This window comes from Martes martes, assembly GCF_963455335.1.
Source record: "Martes martes genome assembly, chromosome: 4".
In the NCBI taxonomy this organism is placed as follows: domain Eukaryota; kingdom Metazoa; phylum Chordata; class Mammalia; order Carnivora; family Mustelidae; genus Martes; species Martes martes.
The window spans coordinates 175133964-175152103 of NC_137891.1; the positions used below are offsets into that span (position 1 = coordinate 175133964).

Below are 18140 nucleotides of genomic sequence, written 5' to 3' on the forward strand. Positions count from 1 at the left end.
ACATGTGAACTCACGCCAGGACCGTGCCTGGCACTTATCCCAGTGCTATGTGGTAGGGACAATGCGCTTGGCAGAGAGGAAACAGGCGGGGTACCTCGCCCCAGGCTCCCCGCCGGGCCAGAATGCAAACCCAGCTGGGGGAACCTCTGGGGCCCGGGCCTGTCCCCCATCAGCCTCTCAACACGCATCCGGGGCTTAGAGATGGCCCGGCCTTTCTGCCGCTTGCCAGTGGGCCGTTCTCACCCGCTCTGCTAATACCCATATGGCTCTAACGTGTCAAAGCCAGATTAATCCGCGCAATGAAAATAAAATAATCTTTAATAAGAATACTAATCACCAGGCCTCGGGGAGCCCGGAGACCTGGAGGCAGGGCCGGGGACGAATGGCTGAGACAGATGGAGCGGCTCTGGGCTGGGACCCGGGCCCGGCCACCGACCCAGGGCGCTTCCGGAGCCTGCGTGCCCGGCGAGTCGGCCGAGCGCCAGGTGGGGCCGCTGCCCCTGCCGAGGGCACCTTGCCCAGGCCGCCCGCCCGGCCGGCAGCTGCCTGCGGCCCCGCCATCTCTCCCCACTCCCCCACCAAGAGCCCGAGATTTGACAAATAAGGTGTCTGCCGGTGGATGACCAAAGGAAATTAATTCTAAATCAGATTTTAAACACAGTCAGGAAGGCAAAAGAGCTCGGCGCTCGTGCTGCCCCTCCGAAGCGAGACTCTCTGATATTTATAGAAAAATGATTAGGGCCTCCGAGGGTGGTTTGCATTCTGTGTCCAGGTGATGGGAAGGACGGCAACCAGGGCTTCAGCGTCAGGGCTGCTGCTCCCTTGGGTGGTGTGTTCCCAGAGGCCTTTCCCCTGCCTGGACTGAGGGGGGGCACTGCAGCCAGCTGTGGGGACAGGTCACTGGGCCTGGCACTGTGTCATGAGAGGGGCGCTCTGGCTGGGAGATCTGGGGTCCAATCGACCGCTGCTAGCAGTGTGCCCTTGGGCCAGTCACTTTGGCTCGCTGGACCCCCACCTGCCCACTGGTAAACTAGACCAGCTCCCCTTGGCTCTGATGCTCTCCTGTGGGTCTCTGAGGCCTGAGGGCCTGAGGGCTTCTCAGAGAGCCCTCACCGAGCCCCTGACCGGCTTGGTCCCTCCTCCTGGGCTCCACTGTCTCCTCTGTGGAATCAGGTGCTCCCTGGCCACCTCTGTGGAGAGCTGTGAAGGTGAAAGCAGGGGGCAGGGGGCCTGCAGGCTGGGAGGGTGGCCGTCGCCGTGGGCCGGCCCCTGCCGCAGGCCTCAGGCTCTGGATCCCCTCCTTTTGCTAGAAGGAAGGCGGTGGGATCAGGCTGGACAAGCCAGGACCCCAGAGCCCAGCCCTTCCTCCTCAACTGTTTGATCAGAGACAACTGCTTGAGGGAGGCGGTCAGGGGACCCACGGTCCTCAGGGTGTCCCTCTCAGGTTGGTTGGTGGCAGAGGAGAGCTACAGCTTTGAGAGGACAACTCACACAGCCTGGAAAGTCACTCCCACTCTGTTCCTGCCTCCTGCTTGGTCTCCAGCCTCCCACTCTCAGGTTACCTGCCCAAGGAGGGCTGGGGACAGGGGACCCCGGCAGGGCTGCATGCCAGGGCCTCCCATTTGTGGAGGGGCTCAGTGCCAGAGCCGTGCTGCTTCTTCCAAGGAGGCTACCCAGATAATCCCAGAAACCCACTCACGGGAGCGAGAAAAGTCTCTCCTCGAGCAACTTGCCACTGGCATTTTGTCCCCAAACCTCTCCGCCTGCAGTGCATTAGGAATTAATACTTTTTATAAAACCTGTAATTATCTTGCAACTGGCATAATTACGTTGTATTGTGATTTAAAGGTAAAATTCAAAATATGCTGCAATTTCCTAAGTCCGCTTTGGCATTTATTATTTTTTATTAATGAGCCAACAGTGCCAGGCAGTGGGCATGACTCCAGCCTCTCCCAGCCCTGGGAAGGTCCTGCTGCTCCAGACCTAGGAGCTTCTACCCAGAGTCCTGCCCTTGACTCGCTGTGGGGCCTGGGGCAAGACACATTCCTCTCTGGGCTCCACTTCCCAACCCTGCCAAACAAGGAGGCCAGTGCACGACCCGAGACCTTGGACCCGAAAGTCAGGAAGATCAGGCTCCCTCCCAAGGGCAAGGGTGTCCTGTTGCACACCAGGCAGACAAGTGGCTTACTTGTGCTTACAGACTAAACCCAGGGTTGGGGTCGGCGGCTGACCTTGACCAGGTGTCCACTGACCAGCTGGCCTGTTATTACGGCCTATGCTGTACCAGTTAGAGCTGTTCTGCTGTTCCCCCAGGGAGGAGGGAAGCAGGGTTTGGCAGAGGACTCCGTGGAGAGAGGAAGCCGTTCAGGGCTCTGGAGGGAGCCAACCCAAGATCAGAGACCTACTCTGCGGTTTATGTCGAAGGACTCAGTTTCTCGCATCTGTAAGATGGGGATATGCTACCTTGCTTAGAGAACTTTTGTAAGCATGAGAAAGTGTGTGAACTCCCTAAATCCCCATGCCTGAGACACGCTAGATGCTCAACAGAATGACAAACTGCCCCGACGGGGAAGAAGTACTTACTAATGTGCCCTGTTCACGGCAAAGACTTGAAAATTGTCGCTAAGGGACTTTATTATCCCCATCAGAAGGAAGGGATGCTGGAAGCCAGCTCTGGCAGTGAGAGCAGTCAGGCTGGGCCAGGGGCAGGTTAAATACCTACACGTGGCTTCCAGCAAGACAGACCCAACTCAGGTCCCAGGTCCATCTCTCACCAGCAGTAAGGCCCATGCAGTGATGCTCCCTCTTGAGCCTCAGTTTCCCCATTGGTAAAATGGATCTGTAACACCTGCCTTGCTCCAGTGAGCAAATAAGCTGATGTGTGAGCCTCCCTTTGTGAGCTGCAAGGGAACGGGGATGTTGGTTATCACGCAGTGGGGAGTCGAGAAGTACAGGGATGACTGTGACGGGAACCAGGAGAGGCTGGAAGCCTGGGAACCTGATAAATGAGGCCACGGTGGGGCAGAACAAGTCCAGAAACAGGTGAATGTCACAGATGATGCTTCGGGGGTTAGGGTCCCTGAGAGGTGAAGACTCGTAGCAGTTAAGAAGGACTGCGTAAGGAAACCAGAGAGCCCCAGAGAGGGGCTGGAAGGGGCCTGGTGGCTGGATAGAGCGTCCTGATCCCAGAGAACTACCTTGAACGCTACCTGAAATTCTTGGCCTGTGCTCTGCTCTATCCTGTGAGCACCAAGGGGTCTTTCCTGCCTGCTTGGGGCCGAGGAGAAGGGCCCCAGATAGGGTCGAGGCCCCAGCCTCTCTGATCTCTGCATAGGAACAGCCTCCTCCCCCAGGAGCACCCGTGGTCCCAACAGCAGGCTTCATTCTGCTCTGAATGGACGAGCAGCCACATGTCCAGCCCCCCAGGGGAGGCCAGGGAAGGGCCGAAGGCAACCTGGCCGAGACCAGTACCAGCTGAGGCAGCAGCTGTCTGTCCCACCAACTCATGCAGTGTCCCCGGTGCCTGGGATGGCTGGCTACGTCGCCCCCACACGGGCACAGTGCAAGTGTCTCACACACAAACACACACACACACACACACACACACACGCAGCTTGGGGTCCCGGCCCTGCTCCTGGCCTCTGGCGTGGGAACCCGAGCAGCGCACTCACGGGACTGGGTACCATGCTGTCCCGTCCTCCACCTTCCCTTTCTCAAGGACCTCGGCTGTCCTCTCCCACAGGTCCCTGGGGAAGATCCCCCCAGACACGGGCCACTTACGCAGGACTCCCTGGGGGCCCCTGCCTGCACAGCTTCCCAGTGGCCCCCTGCTGCACCCCTGCACCCGGGGTCTGCGGCCACTTGCCACCACTCCACATAAGTTTAGTGGCTTTGAGCATGAACTGCGGAACCAGACCTCTGGGCTCAAATCACAGCTCTGCGCCCCTGGGCAAGTTGCTTTGCCTCTCTGTGCTTCAGTCTCATCTATAAAGTCAGGATAACAGTAGCTTCTATGTCATAGGGTAGCTCTGGAGACTACATGAGTTAATATGTGAGAAGTGCCTAAAACAATGCCTAACACAAGTGAGCTCATGGTATTGTCCCCCTCCCACAGGCACGTATGCAGCTGGATGCCCAGTTCTGTGGGTGTCCTCAGAGGTGCGTCTCCACAGTGTCCACAGAGAGTAGCACCTGGCTGTAGTGTGTCTCCCTCTCTTCTCCATTCCGCCCGCTCCATGCGCACATGCGCACACACACACACACACACACGAGCATACACACACGCATCGCCTGCTGTATTTGCTGACCCAGAAATACTGGAGGGTCACCCATCTTCCCAGATGCTGTTTGAGCCCCCACCCCGATGCCTGCCGCCTGTGATTGCCCCCCCAGACCCCAGCAGCCCCCTCCCGGACCGAGCCCGTGCGCTGGCCGCCTGCCCACCCACCCACGCGTGGCGCGCTCACCCACACAGGCATCCCGCCTCTCCTCATAGCCAGCGCTGCATACACATTTGCCGATGGGCACCAGCCACTCGCCCTCAGCGCTGCAGTACATCTTGGGCGTGTCCCGCTCCTCGGAGTGCCGCACGCACTGGCCCCGCACCTCCACCAGCGAAGACGAGTCAGCCCCCGTCACTGCCTCCGAGAAGGCGGCCAGGTTGCGCACCATAGTGGGGCACTTCTTGTAATATATGCGGAGAGACAGGATGGCGAGGCACGCGCCGATGTCCTGGAAGGCCAGGTAGAAGCCACGCTTGCTGAGGGGGCCCACGCCGCGCACCTCCGTGTTGAGCTTGAGGCGTCGCACGCCCAGGTCGGCCCCTGTGAAGCTCTCATCCGCTGCAATGGTGTCAATTTTGAGGAACTGGCTTTCTTGTGTGCTGGCGCCCAGGTCGCGGTCCGACTCCAGGTAGTAGAGGTTGAAGGTCTCCTTACAGGTGCCCAGCACACCAGGCATGCTGTTGCAGTCACGCAGGGTGAACTTGATCTCGGCGTAGACACGCCGGGCGCCGTCGCGGGGCACCCAGCTCGTGCGCAGCCAGTTGTTCTGGTTGGGGCTCATGACGTTGCACACCTGGTACGTGTGGATGGGCTGGAAGGACTCGTCCACCTCGTTGATGGAGTCCCACTGCAGGCACAGAGAGCACAGCGCTGAAGTGAGCGTGAGTACCCCGCCCCCTCCCGTCAGTCACCCCTGCCCCGCGCGCACGGGGTCCGGACCTCCCTGGGAAGAAGATCAAATGTTCTCTGCCCTTGGGTTGCCGACCTTCCTTCTACTGGACCATCACCACGAGGTGTGAGCCCACAGAGTGCCACATCATTCCAAGATAGTGTTATTTGCGGCAGTTTACTGGTGACGAAATAGGTCTGAGCCCCGTGTCTGAAGTCACCCAGCTAGTAAGTGGTAGAACCGGGACTGGAATTGATGCCAAAGGTATAAAACCCAACCTCATGTCCACATGGCAGCTCCAAACACTCCCAGGGTGGGAGTCTGGGGCTGGGGGTGTGCTTGGCTAAGTCCGGGGACCCATGGGCCCAGTTTCTGTATCAGAGGGATCTTTTTAATGCAGAGACTATGCCCCAAATCCTTCACCAAGGAAGTGCCAGGATGTGGGGAAGTTGAATGTGGTGGCTTCTATGCCACCTGCTGGTGAGGCTTCAGTGATTCAGAAATAAATCAGACACGATCCACAGAGTGTAAGAAAACCCACCCACGGAGTGGGAGGGACATACCTGCAAACCATGTGTCTAATATGGAATTAATAGCCAGAATATATAAAGAACTCCTATAACTCAACAACAAAAAAACCAAACAGCCCAACTGATAAGCAGACAAAAGACTTGAATAGACCTTTCTCTAAAGATACACAGATGGTCAAATAATCCATAGAAAAATGGTCACAGTCACTCGGCATTAGCGAAATACAAATCAAAACCACCAGGAGAGACGCTTCTCACTCACAAGGACAGCGATCACCTGAACGACAGGAGATAACAAGTGTTGGGGAGGATTTGGAGGACCTGGAACGCGTGTGCCCTCTTGGTGGGAGTGGAAGATGGGCAGCTGCTCTGGGAACCAGTGTGGAGCTTCCTCAGAAAGTTGAAAAGAGACCTACCCCGTGACCCAGCAATTGTACTTCTGAGCATACACGCAGGACAACGGGAAGCAGGGTCTCGAACAGATACCACACGCTCAAGTTCACAGCAGCATTATTCGCGGTAGCCTCAAGGTAGAAAACCCAAATGTGCCCATCATCGGATGACTAGATAAACAAAACGCAGCGTATCCAAACAATGGGACAGTTTTCAGCCTTAGAAAGGAAGGACATTCAGACGCCTGCCACAACACGCTGAGCCTTGAGGACATGACGCAAAGTGAAATAAGCCAGCTGAGAAAGAGCGTTGTATGATCCCGCTTAAATGAGGTCCTGAGAGCCACAGAAACACAGAACGGAATGGTGGTTGCCAGGCACTGCAGGACAGAGGAAGGGTGAGCTGGTGTTTCCCGGACACAGAGCTTCCGTTTGGGAAGTTGAAAAGGGTTTTGGAGATGGACGGCGGTGACGGTCATAGGACACGAGGAATGTACTTAATGCCACTGAATCATGGACTTAAAAGGTGGCTGTGATGGTAAATGTTATGTGTATTTTACCACTACTAAGAAAGGAACATTCCAGAAACACTCCCTCCCCTTGAGCGTCTCACAGGCCATCAGACAAGGTGGTGGAGGGCTCCATGCCAAAGGGGGTGGGCATCCAGGGGGTGGTGAAAACTGCCTGCAGGCTGAAGCAGGAAGCTTTTGCAGGGATGGGAGGGAAGAGCCCCCCGAGAGGCCGGGGAGAGTAAGCAATGTTCAGCGAGCACCAGATAGCCCAGCTCGGCCGCAGAGGATTCACAGGCGAGACCCAGTGCTGAGAAATGAGCTGGGAGTTGAGAGGTCAAGACCTCTCGGTCTCTAACCTGCTGTGTGACCTTGGGCAAGTCGCTGTTCCTTTCTGGGCCCTAGCTTCCTCACCTGCAGAAAGCTGGCTTGCCGGGAGCAGTCGTGGCGGGCTGAGTTCCGTGGACTCCTGAGAGCCCTGAGGAGGGGCTGGAGGCTGAGTGCCAGTGGAGGGGATGGGCTCTGGGTCCCTGCCTTGGGTTGGCCAGCGGTGCAATGCCTTGCTCTTTTCTCTTGGGCCTCTATACACAATTGTCCTTGAACTAGAGATCCTATTGCTTAAAGGGGGTGGGGGAGGTAAAAACCAGTCCTCTTGACGTTCTGCGAATCTGGGGGGTTCGGAGTGACCTGCGAGCGCGGGAGCGGGGATCACGGGGGCCTCAAGTCTTTCCTGACGAGAGCCCCTCCATCTCACTTTATCTTGGCCAGCATGTGGTCTCAACCCTCGGTGGCCACATCTGTAAAACGGGGCTCAGACAGGCACACTGCAGCGAGGCTTGAGAGGATGAAAAGAGAAGGAGGCTGCCAAGCGCTTGTCTGGGGCCTGGAGCAGCAGGACACCAGAGGAACAGGCCTGCTATGATGCCAGCCCGGCAGCACCTTCCCAGCCCACCTGCGCCTGCCTCCGGGGGCCCCTGGGGAAGAGGTCCAGGGTGTGCCGGCCTCACCTGAAAGCTGACGCCTCCTACACCCCATACCCCAGAAGGACCCCCCTGGACCCCACGCTGCAGCCAAGGCCTCTGGGCAGTGCTGTGTCACATCTGGGGTTAAAGTCATTGTCACAATTAATGGAGCACTGAAGAGCCAGCCAGCTGCTCCCTGTCTGCTTCCTGCCAGGGACCTGGATAAATTAATCGGCCCCATCTGAGTCTGCTCCAGCCGCTCTACCAATGCCAATGCCCTGGCCTTGTCCTGTCAGCCCCAGGGGCTGCTGCAGACGCCCAGAATGGTGCGAATTCCTGGAGGCTGCTGCAAGGATGGAATGAGCCACGCTCCCCAACGGGGCACCCCACCCCTCCCCGAGGCCTGGGGCCCTCCTCCTCTACCCCCCCAACCCCCCCGCCCCGTCACTTCTCTGCAGCTCTGTGCTCAGTCTGGAACAGAATGCACTGACCCAGCTGTGCAGCCCCGGGGACCTCCCGTCCCCTCTCTGAAGCCTGTGCTTCTCGTATGTGAAGTGGGCTGGCCGACGCCTGCCCCTTCCACCAACTCCAGGGGATGCTGAGGGTCGGGGGGGGGACAACTGAATGTGTCTGTCATCTAAGGCAGCGCTGGTTAGTGACTGCTAATTCACCAGATGTGCTGGAACGATGGAATGGGCCCCAGCCTGTGCAGGGAGGGGCACGGCCTGATGAAGAGCCTGGGTCCTGGGGCCAGATGTCCCCCGACCTCAGCAGAGGGGCTGAACCTCCCAGAGCTTCGGGTTCCTCCCCAGGAAAATGTCCCTTTCGTGCACCCTCATTGATGACCACTGCATGGAGCAGGTTCTGTGATCATTCCCATGTGATAAATGGGGAGGTGGCGGCCAGGTAAGTGAGCTCCCTGGGTCACAATGATTAGAGGCCGCGGGCTCGTCCAGACCCAACAGCACCCTCAGCCTTTAGGCTGTGCAGCCTTCGCTGACAACCCAGTCACTCTGCTGATTACAGAGACAGCCCTGGATGGCCCTTGCTCCCAGGCTGTTTAAGGGCCTTCAGAATCCGAGGAACCTCCTGAAGCCTCAAGGACAGTGACCACAGGCTCCCCAGCCAGCTAAGCGGGAGAATCACCTGGAAAGCTTATGAAACAAAAGACTGCCAGGCACCTCCCGGGATCCCCTGGACGCGGGGCCCTGTAGCCTCACCTGCTAGCCTGGAACAGGTTCAAGGTCTAGAGTTTGGGAAGCAGGGATCTCACCCAGTCATCTGTCCCCTCCGGGCAAGCCCAGTCACCAGCCTCCATAAAGATGGAAGGTGGTCCCCCACTCAGCAGACAACGCCGGGGAACCTCCCACCCTCTCACAATGAGGACACAGACTAAAGAGAGGACAGGGGACTCAACCCAGGCTCTGGGCCCGAGCAACTAGAGTTTGAGTCCATCCTCTGGAAACTGATAGCAGGAAAGTTATTCCTGGCTGCTCTGACCTCAGCTTCCTCATCTATGAAATGGGATGGCTGTACCTACTCACAGGATTGGCTGTGCAGATGAAATGAGATCATGTCTATGAACCGCTCAGAGCTATGTGAATATACATTATTTGTTCTAATTCCCCAACAGGATAAGATAACTCTGAGCCACGCTTTGCGGCACTCTGCAGACAAAAGAATCTTAGATTTCCAGCACAATCAGCGAAAACACAAGTCTGGCCATACTCCCCACCTGCTTAAAACCCTTACAATTCCTCTAAACACCAAGTCCTGAGCTCTGAGAAGGACAGAGGGACAGAGACATCCAGAGCCAACCTGGGGCCAGGCCCAGTCCTTTCTAGCTGCTGGGTCTCAGGGGAAAAGATGACCCAATCATCGGCCCGGCGGTCACCTACTCAAGGGTCAGTTCCCTGCCACTGCCAGAGCTGGGTCACTTTCTCAAGCCCTTTCCTACCCTGCTCACCCCTGGGAGGCAGCCATCTGGGGTAGAAAAAGGAGCATTTCACTGGGAGAAACTGAGGCCCAGGAAGGTAAAGAGACACCTCAAGACCCAGCCTTTGCCCGGAACAGGGCTGAGCTTCTCAGGCAGAAAGGAGTTCCCTCTTGGTTCTTGGGTCCATGGGGTCTGCTATGAAACTCCCCAAAGCCTGGAGCATGGGAGCTTATGACAGTGCACTTGGCTTCCCGCCACCCGGAGATGAGAGCTCCAAAGGGAGAGGAGGGGGGGCTCCAGCCTGCCCCCAGCCACAGGCCACAAACGGCCCAGATGAAAAGTGAGGAAACACCCCCACTCCCTTCACAAATATTCAGTCTTGAAGTCACTGTCACCATCATTATTAATATTATTACCCTTGTCTCCAGAGCCACGGAAGCCAGCGTTCATGAAAGAAGTCACATGCACGTGACACACCTGCATCTGGCGGGGATGTGTGTGTGTGTTTCTGAGCGTGCCTGCAGGAGGAAATGTCTGTGACACAGAACCATCACACACACTAATGACAATGACAGTGACAGCACATTCGGTGAGGGCACCCCAGGTGCCAGGCATGGCGCCAGGACCAGGTGTCACCTCCCCTCAGGCTGACAGCAAAGCCTACGAGGTCGTCACAAGCTTATCCCTTGCCACAGACGGGGAACTGAGCCTCGGGGAGTGAGGTGGTGACCACCAGGGCCGCCCCGCTTGTCAGTGGCAGAATCGGGCCTCGCCAGGCTCACGGATGGAGGGTCTGGATAGGAAAGGTGGAGGGTCGGGCTGAGGATGCCCTGGGGTTACCACACGCACTCCACAGGAGGATGGCAGGGGTGCCGCCTGAGAGTCCGGAACCCCCGGAGACCTGACGGGCTCAGCCCAGGGTCACCGTGGAGGCCAGAGGGGCCTGGTGCTGGCAGGTGCCGTCCAGATGATTCTGATGGAAGAGAATAACAGGGGCCCGGTGGCTCCTGGTGAAGGCAGCGCAGGAAGGAGGGGCCAGTCTCGAAGGGGTGAAATGCCTGGCTGGGGCCCATCATGAATCTGTAGGCCCAGAACACAGACGTACAGATTCCACACCCAGGGCCTTAGGCTTAAGAACTGGGAGCTCTGTACCAGGGTTGGTTCTATAATCCCATGAAGAAAGAAAGGAAGGAAGATAGGAAGGTAGGAAGATAGGAAGGAAGGGGCGGAGGGAGGGAGGAAGGGAGAGAGGAAGAGGGAGAAGGAATCAGCAGCTCTGTTTCTAACGGCTGCGTGGCCTCGGGTAAGTCGCTTCACGTCTCTGGGCATCTGCTTCCTTTTGATCTGATGGTAAGACAGTGAGACACAGCATTTCTCTGCTCACAGAGAATGACGCGGGCCCTGCTGTGGGTCACCTACCCCGTGAGCCGGATATGTGAGCCAGCCCCAGTCTCCGTGGATGGTGGACGTGTCCAGCAAGTTCACTGTAAAACAGGAGAGGAGAGAGCATCAGACCCTAGGACACCATTCCCCAGTCCCACAGTGCAGCCCAACCTGGCCATGCTGGTCTGCTCTCGCTCCCGAACACTCCAGCTTCACACCTCACTTCCCCTCTCCTTCCGGGTCCGGGTCAAGTTGTCCCTCTTACCTGAAGCCATCTCCCACCACCTTGGGTCAAATGTGACCTTCCAAACCCCGCAACACAAGATGCCCCAGGGGCCGGGCTTGCCTGGTTGGCGATGCAGTGGAATGGCTAAGGGATGGGCTCAGGAGTCCAGGAGGCCCGGGCCAGATTCCCAGCCCTGCCACATACCGCTGTGCGTCCCTGCGCAAGTCCCCATCCCCCCAGCCCCAGTTTCCTCCTGTGAAAAATGAGCGTGACGATGGGTCCTGTCTCACAGGGTGTCTTGAAGACAGCCTCATTCTCGTCTCACTCATGGGACACGATGGCATTCAAAAGCACCCAGCAAGCTTCGCCCCTCAAGGTCATACCTCCCACGGGAGGACCAGCCCCAGCTCTGCAATCACCACTGTCCCTTGGGAGATGCCTGGCACCTACTCCGTCCTCCGAGCACATCTGATGTGGGGGCACCTAGAGCAGGAAACGCTGCCTCTCAGCCCCTACTGTACACAGAGCTCTGCGAGGGGCGCTCTAGAAGCCTCATCCGTTCCCTGCACCACGACGGTCGCCGTGAGGTGGTGACTCCTGTCTCTGTTTCACCAGTGAAGACACTGGGCCTTGGGGACATTCAGGAACGTGCTCGGAGCCCCACCGGGTAGCCGGACGGGCTGGTGTCCACAACACCCACAGAGGCCTCCGCAGACGACAGCTCCAGCAGCCTGAGCCCAGGAAACAGCACCTGAGCGCAAGTCACCGAGGCCGCGAAGGAGCGCTGGCCCGAAAGGCAAGTCTACTCTAAGCCAGATCCCCAAAGGGGACCCTGCGAAGTCTCAGAGACACAACAGAGAAGACCTTGCCTTTGGAACCAGACACTCCCGGGCTCAGATCGTGGCCCGGCTACATAGTAGCAGGTGACCTTGGCTTCTCTGCCCCCGTTTCCTCACGTGTAAGATGGGGATAACAACACCTAGAGAGTAAACCGGAAAGCCAGGAGTCACTGCCTTATTAAAGCTAATTCCCTTTCCCAAAGTCCGGTCCCTCCTGCCTCTCTCCTTGTCCCTCAGACCTACCCACTCACTGTAAGGTGATGAAGGCGTGCTTAACCGTTAAGAAATTGGGGTTTGACTCTCGACCGCTGTGTATCCTCTGGTGAGTCCCTTCACCTCTCTGGGCCTCTGCTCCGTTTGCTCTATCTGGTGATGGGAGCACGAGACGGCTCTTGGCTCCACGTTCCTGATGGTTCCCATTTCACGCTCTCTTCCCCGGACCCCCTCTCCCAGCCTACAACCATGGGCTTCCGCTTAGGCCAGCTGGGGCACGTTCCAGAGGGTTAACACCGCGGGGGCCCTCCTGGAACTTTTCTGCAGGGAGGCCTGGTGTCCTTCTGCCTGAAATTTGCACAGCTCGGCGCCTGCCCCTCAAAGATGGAGACAAGCGTCTTCAGGAAATGTTGGAGTGAGGATGCCCTTATTTGCTGATTTTCTCCCTCCTCTTACCCTCCCACCCCATTGTCAGGGGCCCCAGAGGGGAGGCCAGCTGGAGAGAGCTTGCAGAACTAGGGGAGGGCCCTCTGTCCTCCTCCCCCGGGTCCCCAGGGGTCAGGTGGGATCAGGGGATGGAGCCAGTGTCCGCAGAAGGATCTCCCCTCCCCAGCCGGCCCCATGCCAGGGGCGCAGGCAGAGAAGCCTTCCCGCCTCCCTCCCTCCCTCTCAGGCAATGGAGAGAAAACTGGGTCAGGCAAGCTCTCTCCTGCTGGCTGGTGGGAGGGGGAGGGGGCCGCACTGCAGTTTCCCCCAGACCAGCAGAGCCTAGTCCAGGGAGAGGATGGGGACAGGGGACTAGTGGGCTCCCCCATTCCAACCCACATTCCAGATGGGGTCTCGGAACTGAACGCTCTCTAGTCCCCTGAACGCAGCTGCGACCTGCCCCTGCCCCTGCCCCTGCCCCAGGGGGGTCAGTGTAAATGCCCACCACTTAGACTCCTCTCCGTTGGGGCGCCGTGACTTGTGGGGCAGCGGCCAGCGGACCCCACCTTCCAGGTCCTTCCCACCCTGGGAAACCTCACCACATTTGCATCTGATTCTTGATCAGCCAGCCAGGGGGCTCGGAGAATCCAAAGATAAGTCAAAAGTCGATGCTATCGGATTCGGGAAGAGCTATAGGATTCTAGGGCTGCCTGTTCCAGCTCCTTCCAGATGCTTCCCCGTCCCTGCCCTCCTCTCCTCTCCCTCTTCTTCCCCACCTCCCATGCCCTCTCATGGGGGGCTGGGGAGGAGACACAGCATATGCCGGTCACGGGAAGCTCTGGGCCCACGGGAGATTGCTTCAGGCCTAGAGACAAGTCCAGCGTGAAGCCCACTCCCCCTGCGCTCCCTTGGAAATGCGGAACCTTCTGGTCACCCAGCCCAGGCTCTCTCCCGCTGTCCTGCACGCCTGGCCTGTAGGTCTGCGTGCCTTCCGTGAAGTCAGCTCTCCTCTCTGCGCCCATCTCCCCATTTGCCAGTGGGAGGAGTGGACTCCTGGCCTCTCGGGGCCTTCAGTGAAGCAAATCGCTTGGCCCCTCAGTGCTCAGTTTCCTCATCTGCAAGATGTCCATAGGCCTCCCTCTTGGGCCTGCCCTCCCGGGCTGTTCTAGGAGATCAAACGGGTCCCTCTCCTGCTCTGAGAAGCACAGATAATTCCTAAGCCTTTCCTGTTCCACTGTGGGAAGCATTATGCGATTTCTTTTTTTCTCCAGCACCGTCACCTTCCCCCATTCCATTTCGCTGAGACTAATACTTAAATTGATTTACATTCCCTGAGGACGCAGTGCGTGATGGTGAGGCTGGAGAATCCGGGTGGCCAGGGGACGTCGGCCAGGATGTGAATGCCTCAGCGATCACCCCAATGTGGTGGAGAATCCACACCAGAGAGCGATAAGCGGCTGTGGGCCTGGTCGGTCTTGGGGGGCATGGCTGCAGGTGTAGGGCCGTCTCCTGCCCTGTGAGGGACCTGGCATGGGGGCACCTGGCCAGGCTGGAGCACTGCTACTTTTCAGGAGCCCAGCTGGGAGCAGATACCCCTCCCTGAGTGCCCACAGTCTCCCTGGCCAATCCTGGCACTGCACCAGCCCAGGACTGATACTGGGAGGGACTCCTGTCCTTTCGGAGGGAGGGCTGGCCTTTGCGGAACATCTGCCCTGGGCTGCCCAGCCCTCATGGCCCAGTCCTGCCCCACCGTGGGTACTCTGCTGTACTGGCTGGACAGGTGAGGACTGGTCCTTGGACTGATGCCTCCCTCTGCCCAGGACAAAGACATCCCTGCCTGCCTCCTTTTGTGGACCTTGCCTCTTCCCCAGCTGCTGCCCCCTCCCTGGACAAGTCCTCTCTCTCTCTCTCAGGCGAGTGGCCTGCCTTCTGCAGGTGAATCTGCTCCAAGTCACCTCCCCAGGGGACTCTGGGGGGTGCCAGTTTGCCATTCTGGAAGGTGCTGCATCCTTCCTGGAGAAGATAACTGAAGTGAGCAGTTGAGGGTGTGCGGTCCACAGCCCAGAGCCTCAATGCGGACCCCACAGCATCCTGCTGGTAAGAAACTGTCCCCCTCCCCCATGCCCCTCTACCCCGACCCTGCCCTCTTCCCAACTCACCGGGCTCCCACCTCAATTCTCTTCTGGTGGCCGAGGAACCTGCCCCCGGTCCCCAGCCACCCCAGCTGGCCCAGCTCCGCCTGCCACCTTACCTCACCTCTCAGCTCCCCTGCCACAGTCCCTCTTCCCCTGGAGACTGAGTTCCTCTATGCGTGCATTTATCACGTGCACGTGCGTTTCCGCGGGCGTGAATGCAAGCTGGACGGTCTTCTTATATATGGAGTAACCTCCCATGGTGCGCCTATTTTCCTGGACATGCCTCTCGACATGCATGCGTGTGCACAGGCATGTCTACGCACATGTGTTCTGGCTGCACTTCTGTGTCTGACTGGGCGATGATGGAGGTGGGGAGTTGTCCATGCATGTGGGTCTCTACAGGCCTGGGTCTGTGTGTGTAAATCCTGATGTGAGTCCATGTGTGCACGTGTGCGTTTTTGAGCTGTTCGTGCGTGAGGGGGTGGATCTTCGGTGTAGCTGAGTGTGGATGAGGGAAACTGGCGCTGGAGCTCCCTCGCAGGTGCAAGAAGTTCATCCTGCTGGGGTGGGCACACAGCTCAGCCCTCAGGACCCCAGCCCCTGGATCCTGCCCAGAGCACACGTTGGGCCTCCTCTGGGCCGAGCTGCAAGAGCAGAGGAGATCCTGGGGGATGGGAGGCGGGGTGCAGAACAGAACCCAGGGCGGGCATCCGGGCTGGACCTGGACGTCAGTGAGGCTAACTGTATGTGTGTGCGTGTGCGCACATGTGTGCACGCGTGCAGATGTGAGGCCCGGGATGTTGGGGGACCCTGATGGGTGTCTCTTCCCAGCTTTCCTTGCTCCCTCCCACCGCCAGGAGGTCACCTCCCAAACGTTTTTTGTCCTGACTGCTCAGCCCACACTCCTGCTCCTACCCCCCACCCCTGGGCTCCCCTTGTAACTGGATTGCCCTGGCCTTGCCCCTGGACAAGACCCTGCTCTCCAGGGCCTTGCCTGCCTCAGCCCCTGGGCCTGCTCCTCACTGTCCCCTCCTCCCAGGGCCACCCCCCTGCCCCTCCCCTCCAGCCATGACTTCCCCAGCCATCTAGCCACCTAAGACTCTCATTCCTGGTCCCTCGGCCCCTCTCACCGGCTTCCAGCAACCTGGTCCTGCTCTCTGCTCCTTAGTTGTTGGTCCCCTTTCTCAATGCCACCCCTGCCCTCTTCTTCAGCCTTCTAAACCTCTCCTTGCATCCCTGTGTCCCTCTGTTCTCTGTCCCCGCCAGGTCCCCTGGTCCTTTCCCCTGCTCTGTCCCCTCTCTCCTCTATATCTCCTCTTGTCTTCTGTACCCCGTCCTGTTCCCTCATCCCCAGTGTCCAACCCTCAGTTCTCCTCCCCAGCTCTGAAGCCCTCAGTCCTATCCTCCCTCCCCCTCCCTCAGACCCGGGGGGGGGGGCCTCTGTCCCCCATCCTCAAGCCCTCGGGTCCCTATCCCCCAAGCCCTGTCCCCATCTCCATCGTGCTGTCCCTTGACCTCGGGTCTCTCCCGCGGTGCCATTCCTGCCCCCCCCACCCCGCCCCCAACCCGGGAATCCCAGCCCCTTTGGCGCTCAGGGTGTAGGGGAAGGAAGTTGAGCCTCGGGCAGCGGGCACCGCGCCCCGGCCCCTCGGCCGCCCCCGCCCCGCCGCCGCTGCCGCTCACCTTCGCCGCGCGCCGCGGACACGCAGGTGGCCGCCGCCGCCGCGGCCGTGACGACCCAGAGCGCGGGGGGCAGGCGGCCCCGGGCGGGGGCCATGGCCATGGCCCGGCCGGGCGGGCGGGGGCGCCGCGCACCCTCCAGCTCGGCCGCAGCGGCCGGCGCGTCGGCGCGCTCCCTCGCTCTCCCGCACACCCGGCGGCCGGGCGCACACCCCGGCGCACACGCCGGCACACAGCGCACACGCGGGCACCCGCGCCCGCCGCCGCCGCCGCCGCCGCCGCCGCCCCGGGCGGGGGCCGGCCCGTCACGGCGCCGAGCCAATCAGCACCGAGGCGGGGGTGGGGGTGGGGGACACGGAGCCGCACGGCGGACACCGGCCCGCGGACCCCCGCCGCCGCACGTGCGCACGCTCGCCCTCACCCGCCCGCGCCTTCGGGGGGCGGCGCGCGCCCCGCGCCCCACGTCCGCACGTGGACTCGGAGCCACCGCGCGCCGAGCCGCGGGCAGGGCAGGACGCTCCCCGCGACACCGGGACGCGCGGGCCAGACGGGAGAGTCCCCGCGTGGACACTCACGCAGAGGCGAGGCGTCCTCCCGCACACTCACGCTCACACGCATGACCCTCAGACACACGCGCCCAAAGCGCCTCGCGCGGTGACACATTCAGATGCCCCCTCACTAGTGCCCCGGCAGAGGCTCGAAGACCAATTCACAAGCACGCTGGGGTAGAAACTCTCTCCCCGCCCCTCCCACAGCCTCATGGCTGGGTGCGAAGAAGGCAACCCGAGTTTAGGAAGCGGTAGAGTGCCGTGGTCGGGAGTGCGGACATACAAGATTTTAAAATCCTGGCTGTGTGGCCTTGGGCATGTTTCTTAGCCTCTCTGAGCCTCAATTTCCAGATCTGTAAAACAGGAATTACCGTTTCTGTGTCCTAGGGTTGTTATGAGAATCCTATTCAAGGACTCAGGTAAGGGTCCAGCATACTGCCAGGCGCCCAGTAACGGCAGCTGTTCCTGAATGATGGTGGATTACCATTCCCTGCCTTTCCCTCCCCTGACTTCCCCCACCTCCAGTCCTGGGAGTAGGGATCCCGTCCTGGGAAGGCTGCAGGCTGTGTGCCGATGGCTGGGATGTGGGGGCTCCCTCCTGGGGCCCTGCTTGCCACCTGAGCACCTGGAGGGCCAAGCTGTCTAGGAGGCAGATAAGAGACCTGCAGCTCCTGGGGGGGGCTGGCCCTAAAGTGTGGATACCCCCCCAGGACAAGTTGGAACTCTGCCTGTGACTTAGCTGGCATAGACCTTTCCTTAGCTCTCTCCAACTGCACTCCCAGCCTCCAAGCTCACTGGGAAGACCTGGCTGGACCCCCGGCTGGAGGTTGCATAAAATGATCAAGACCATTGGGGGAGGACGTGCCAGACCCTGCTTTAGACGCTTCGTAAACTTGCTCTGCTTTGAGACTCACAGTCCTGCAGCGGCAGTCCTGCAGCGGCCGTGCAGCTAAGGAAACCCAAGTGAAGAAAGAGCATCGCTCGCCTTGCACCACACTGCTGGTTAAATGCTAGAGAGGAGCTCAGATCCAGATCCACTGGATTCTAACACCCACTTCTTTCCCATGCATCTTTCTTAGTTACAAAAAGGGGGAAGGTAGCTCAGATTAGGTGCTTTCCTAGCACCAACTGCTCAGACCAACTGCCTCAAAGATGTAGTAAGCCCCCTGTTACCGGAGGCATTCAAGCA

The 18140-nt window shown here is 59.4% G+C and overlaps 1 protein-coding gene across 1 annotated transcript in view; it reads right to left on the minus strand.

Moving 5' to 3' along the window:
* The window catches only part of EPHA8 (EPH receptor A8), a gene marked incomplete at both ends in the record, with an annotated part of 34729 nt that extends 18229 nt beyond the window's left edge, over nt 1-16500 (minus strand). The window contains 3 exons of the mRNA XM_080801441.1: nt 4467-5130; nt 10921-10985; nt 16407-16500. Coding sequence (XP_080657567.1) covers nt 4467-5130; nt 10921-10985; nt 16407-16500 — 823 coding nt within the window. The remainder of the gene's footprint in view (nt 1-4466; nt 5131-10920; nt 10986-16406) is intronic.
* Nucleotides 16501-18140: the final 1640 nt, after the last annotated feature.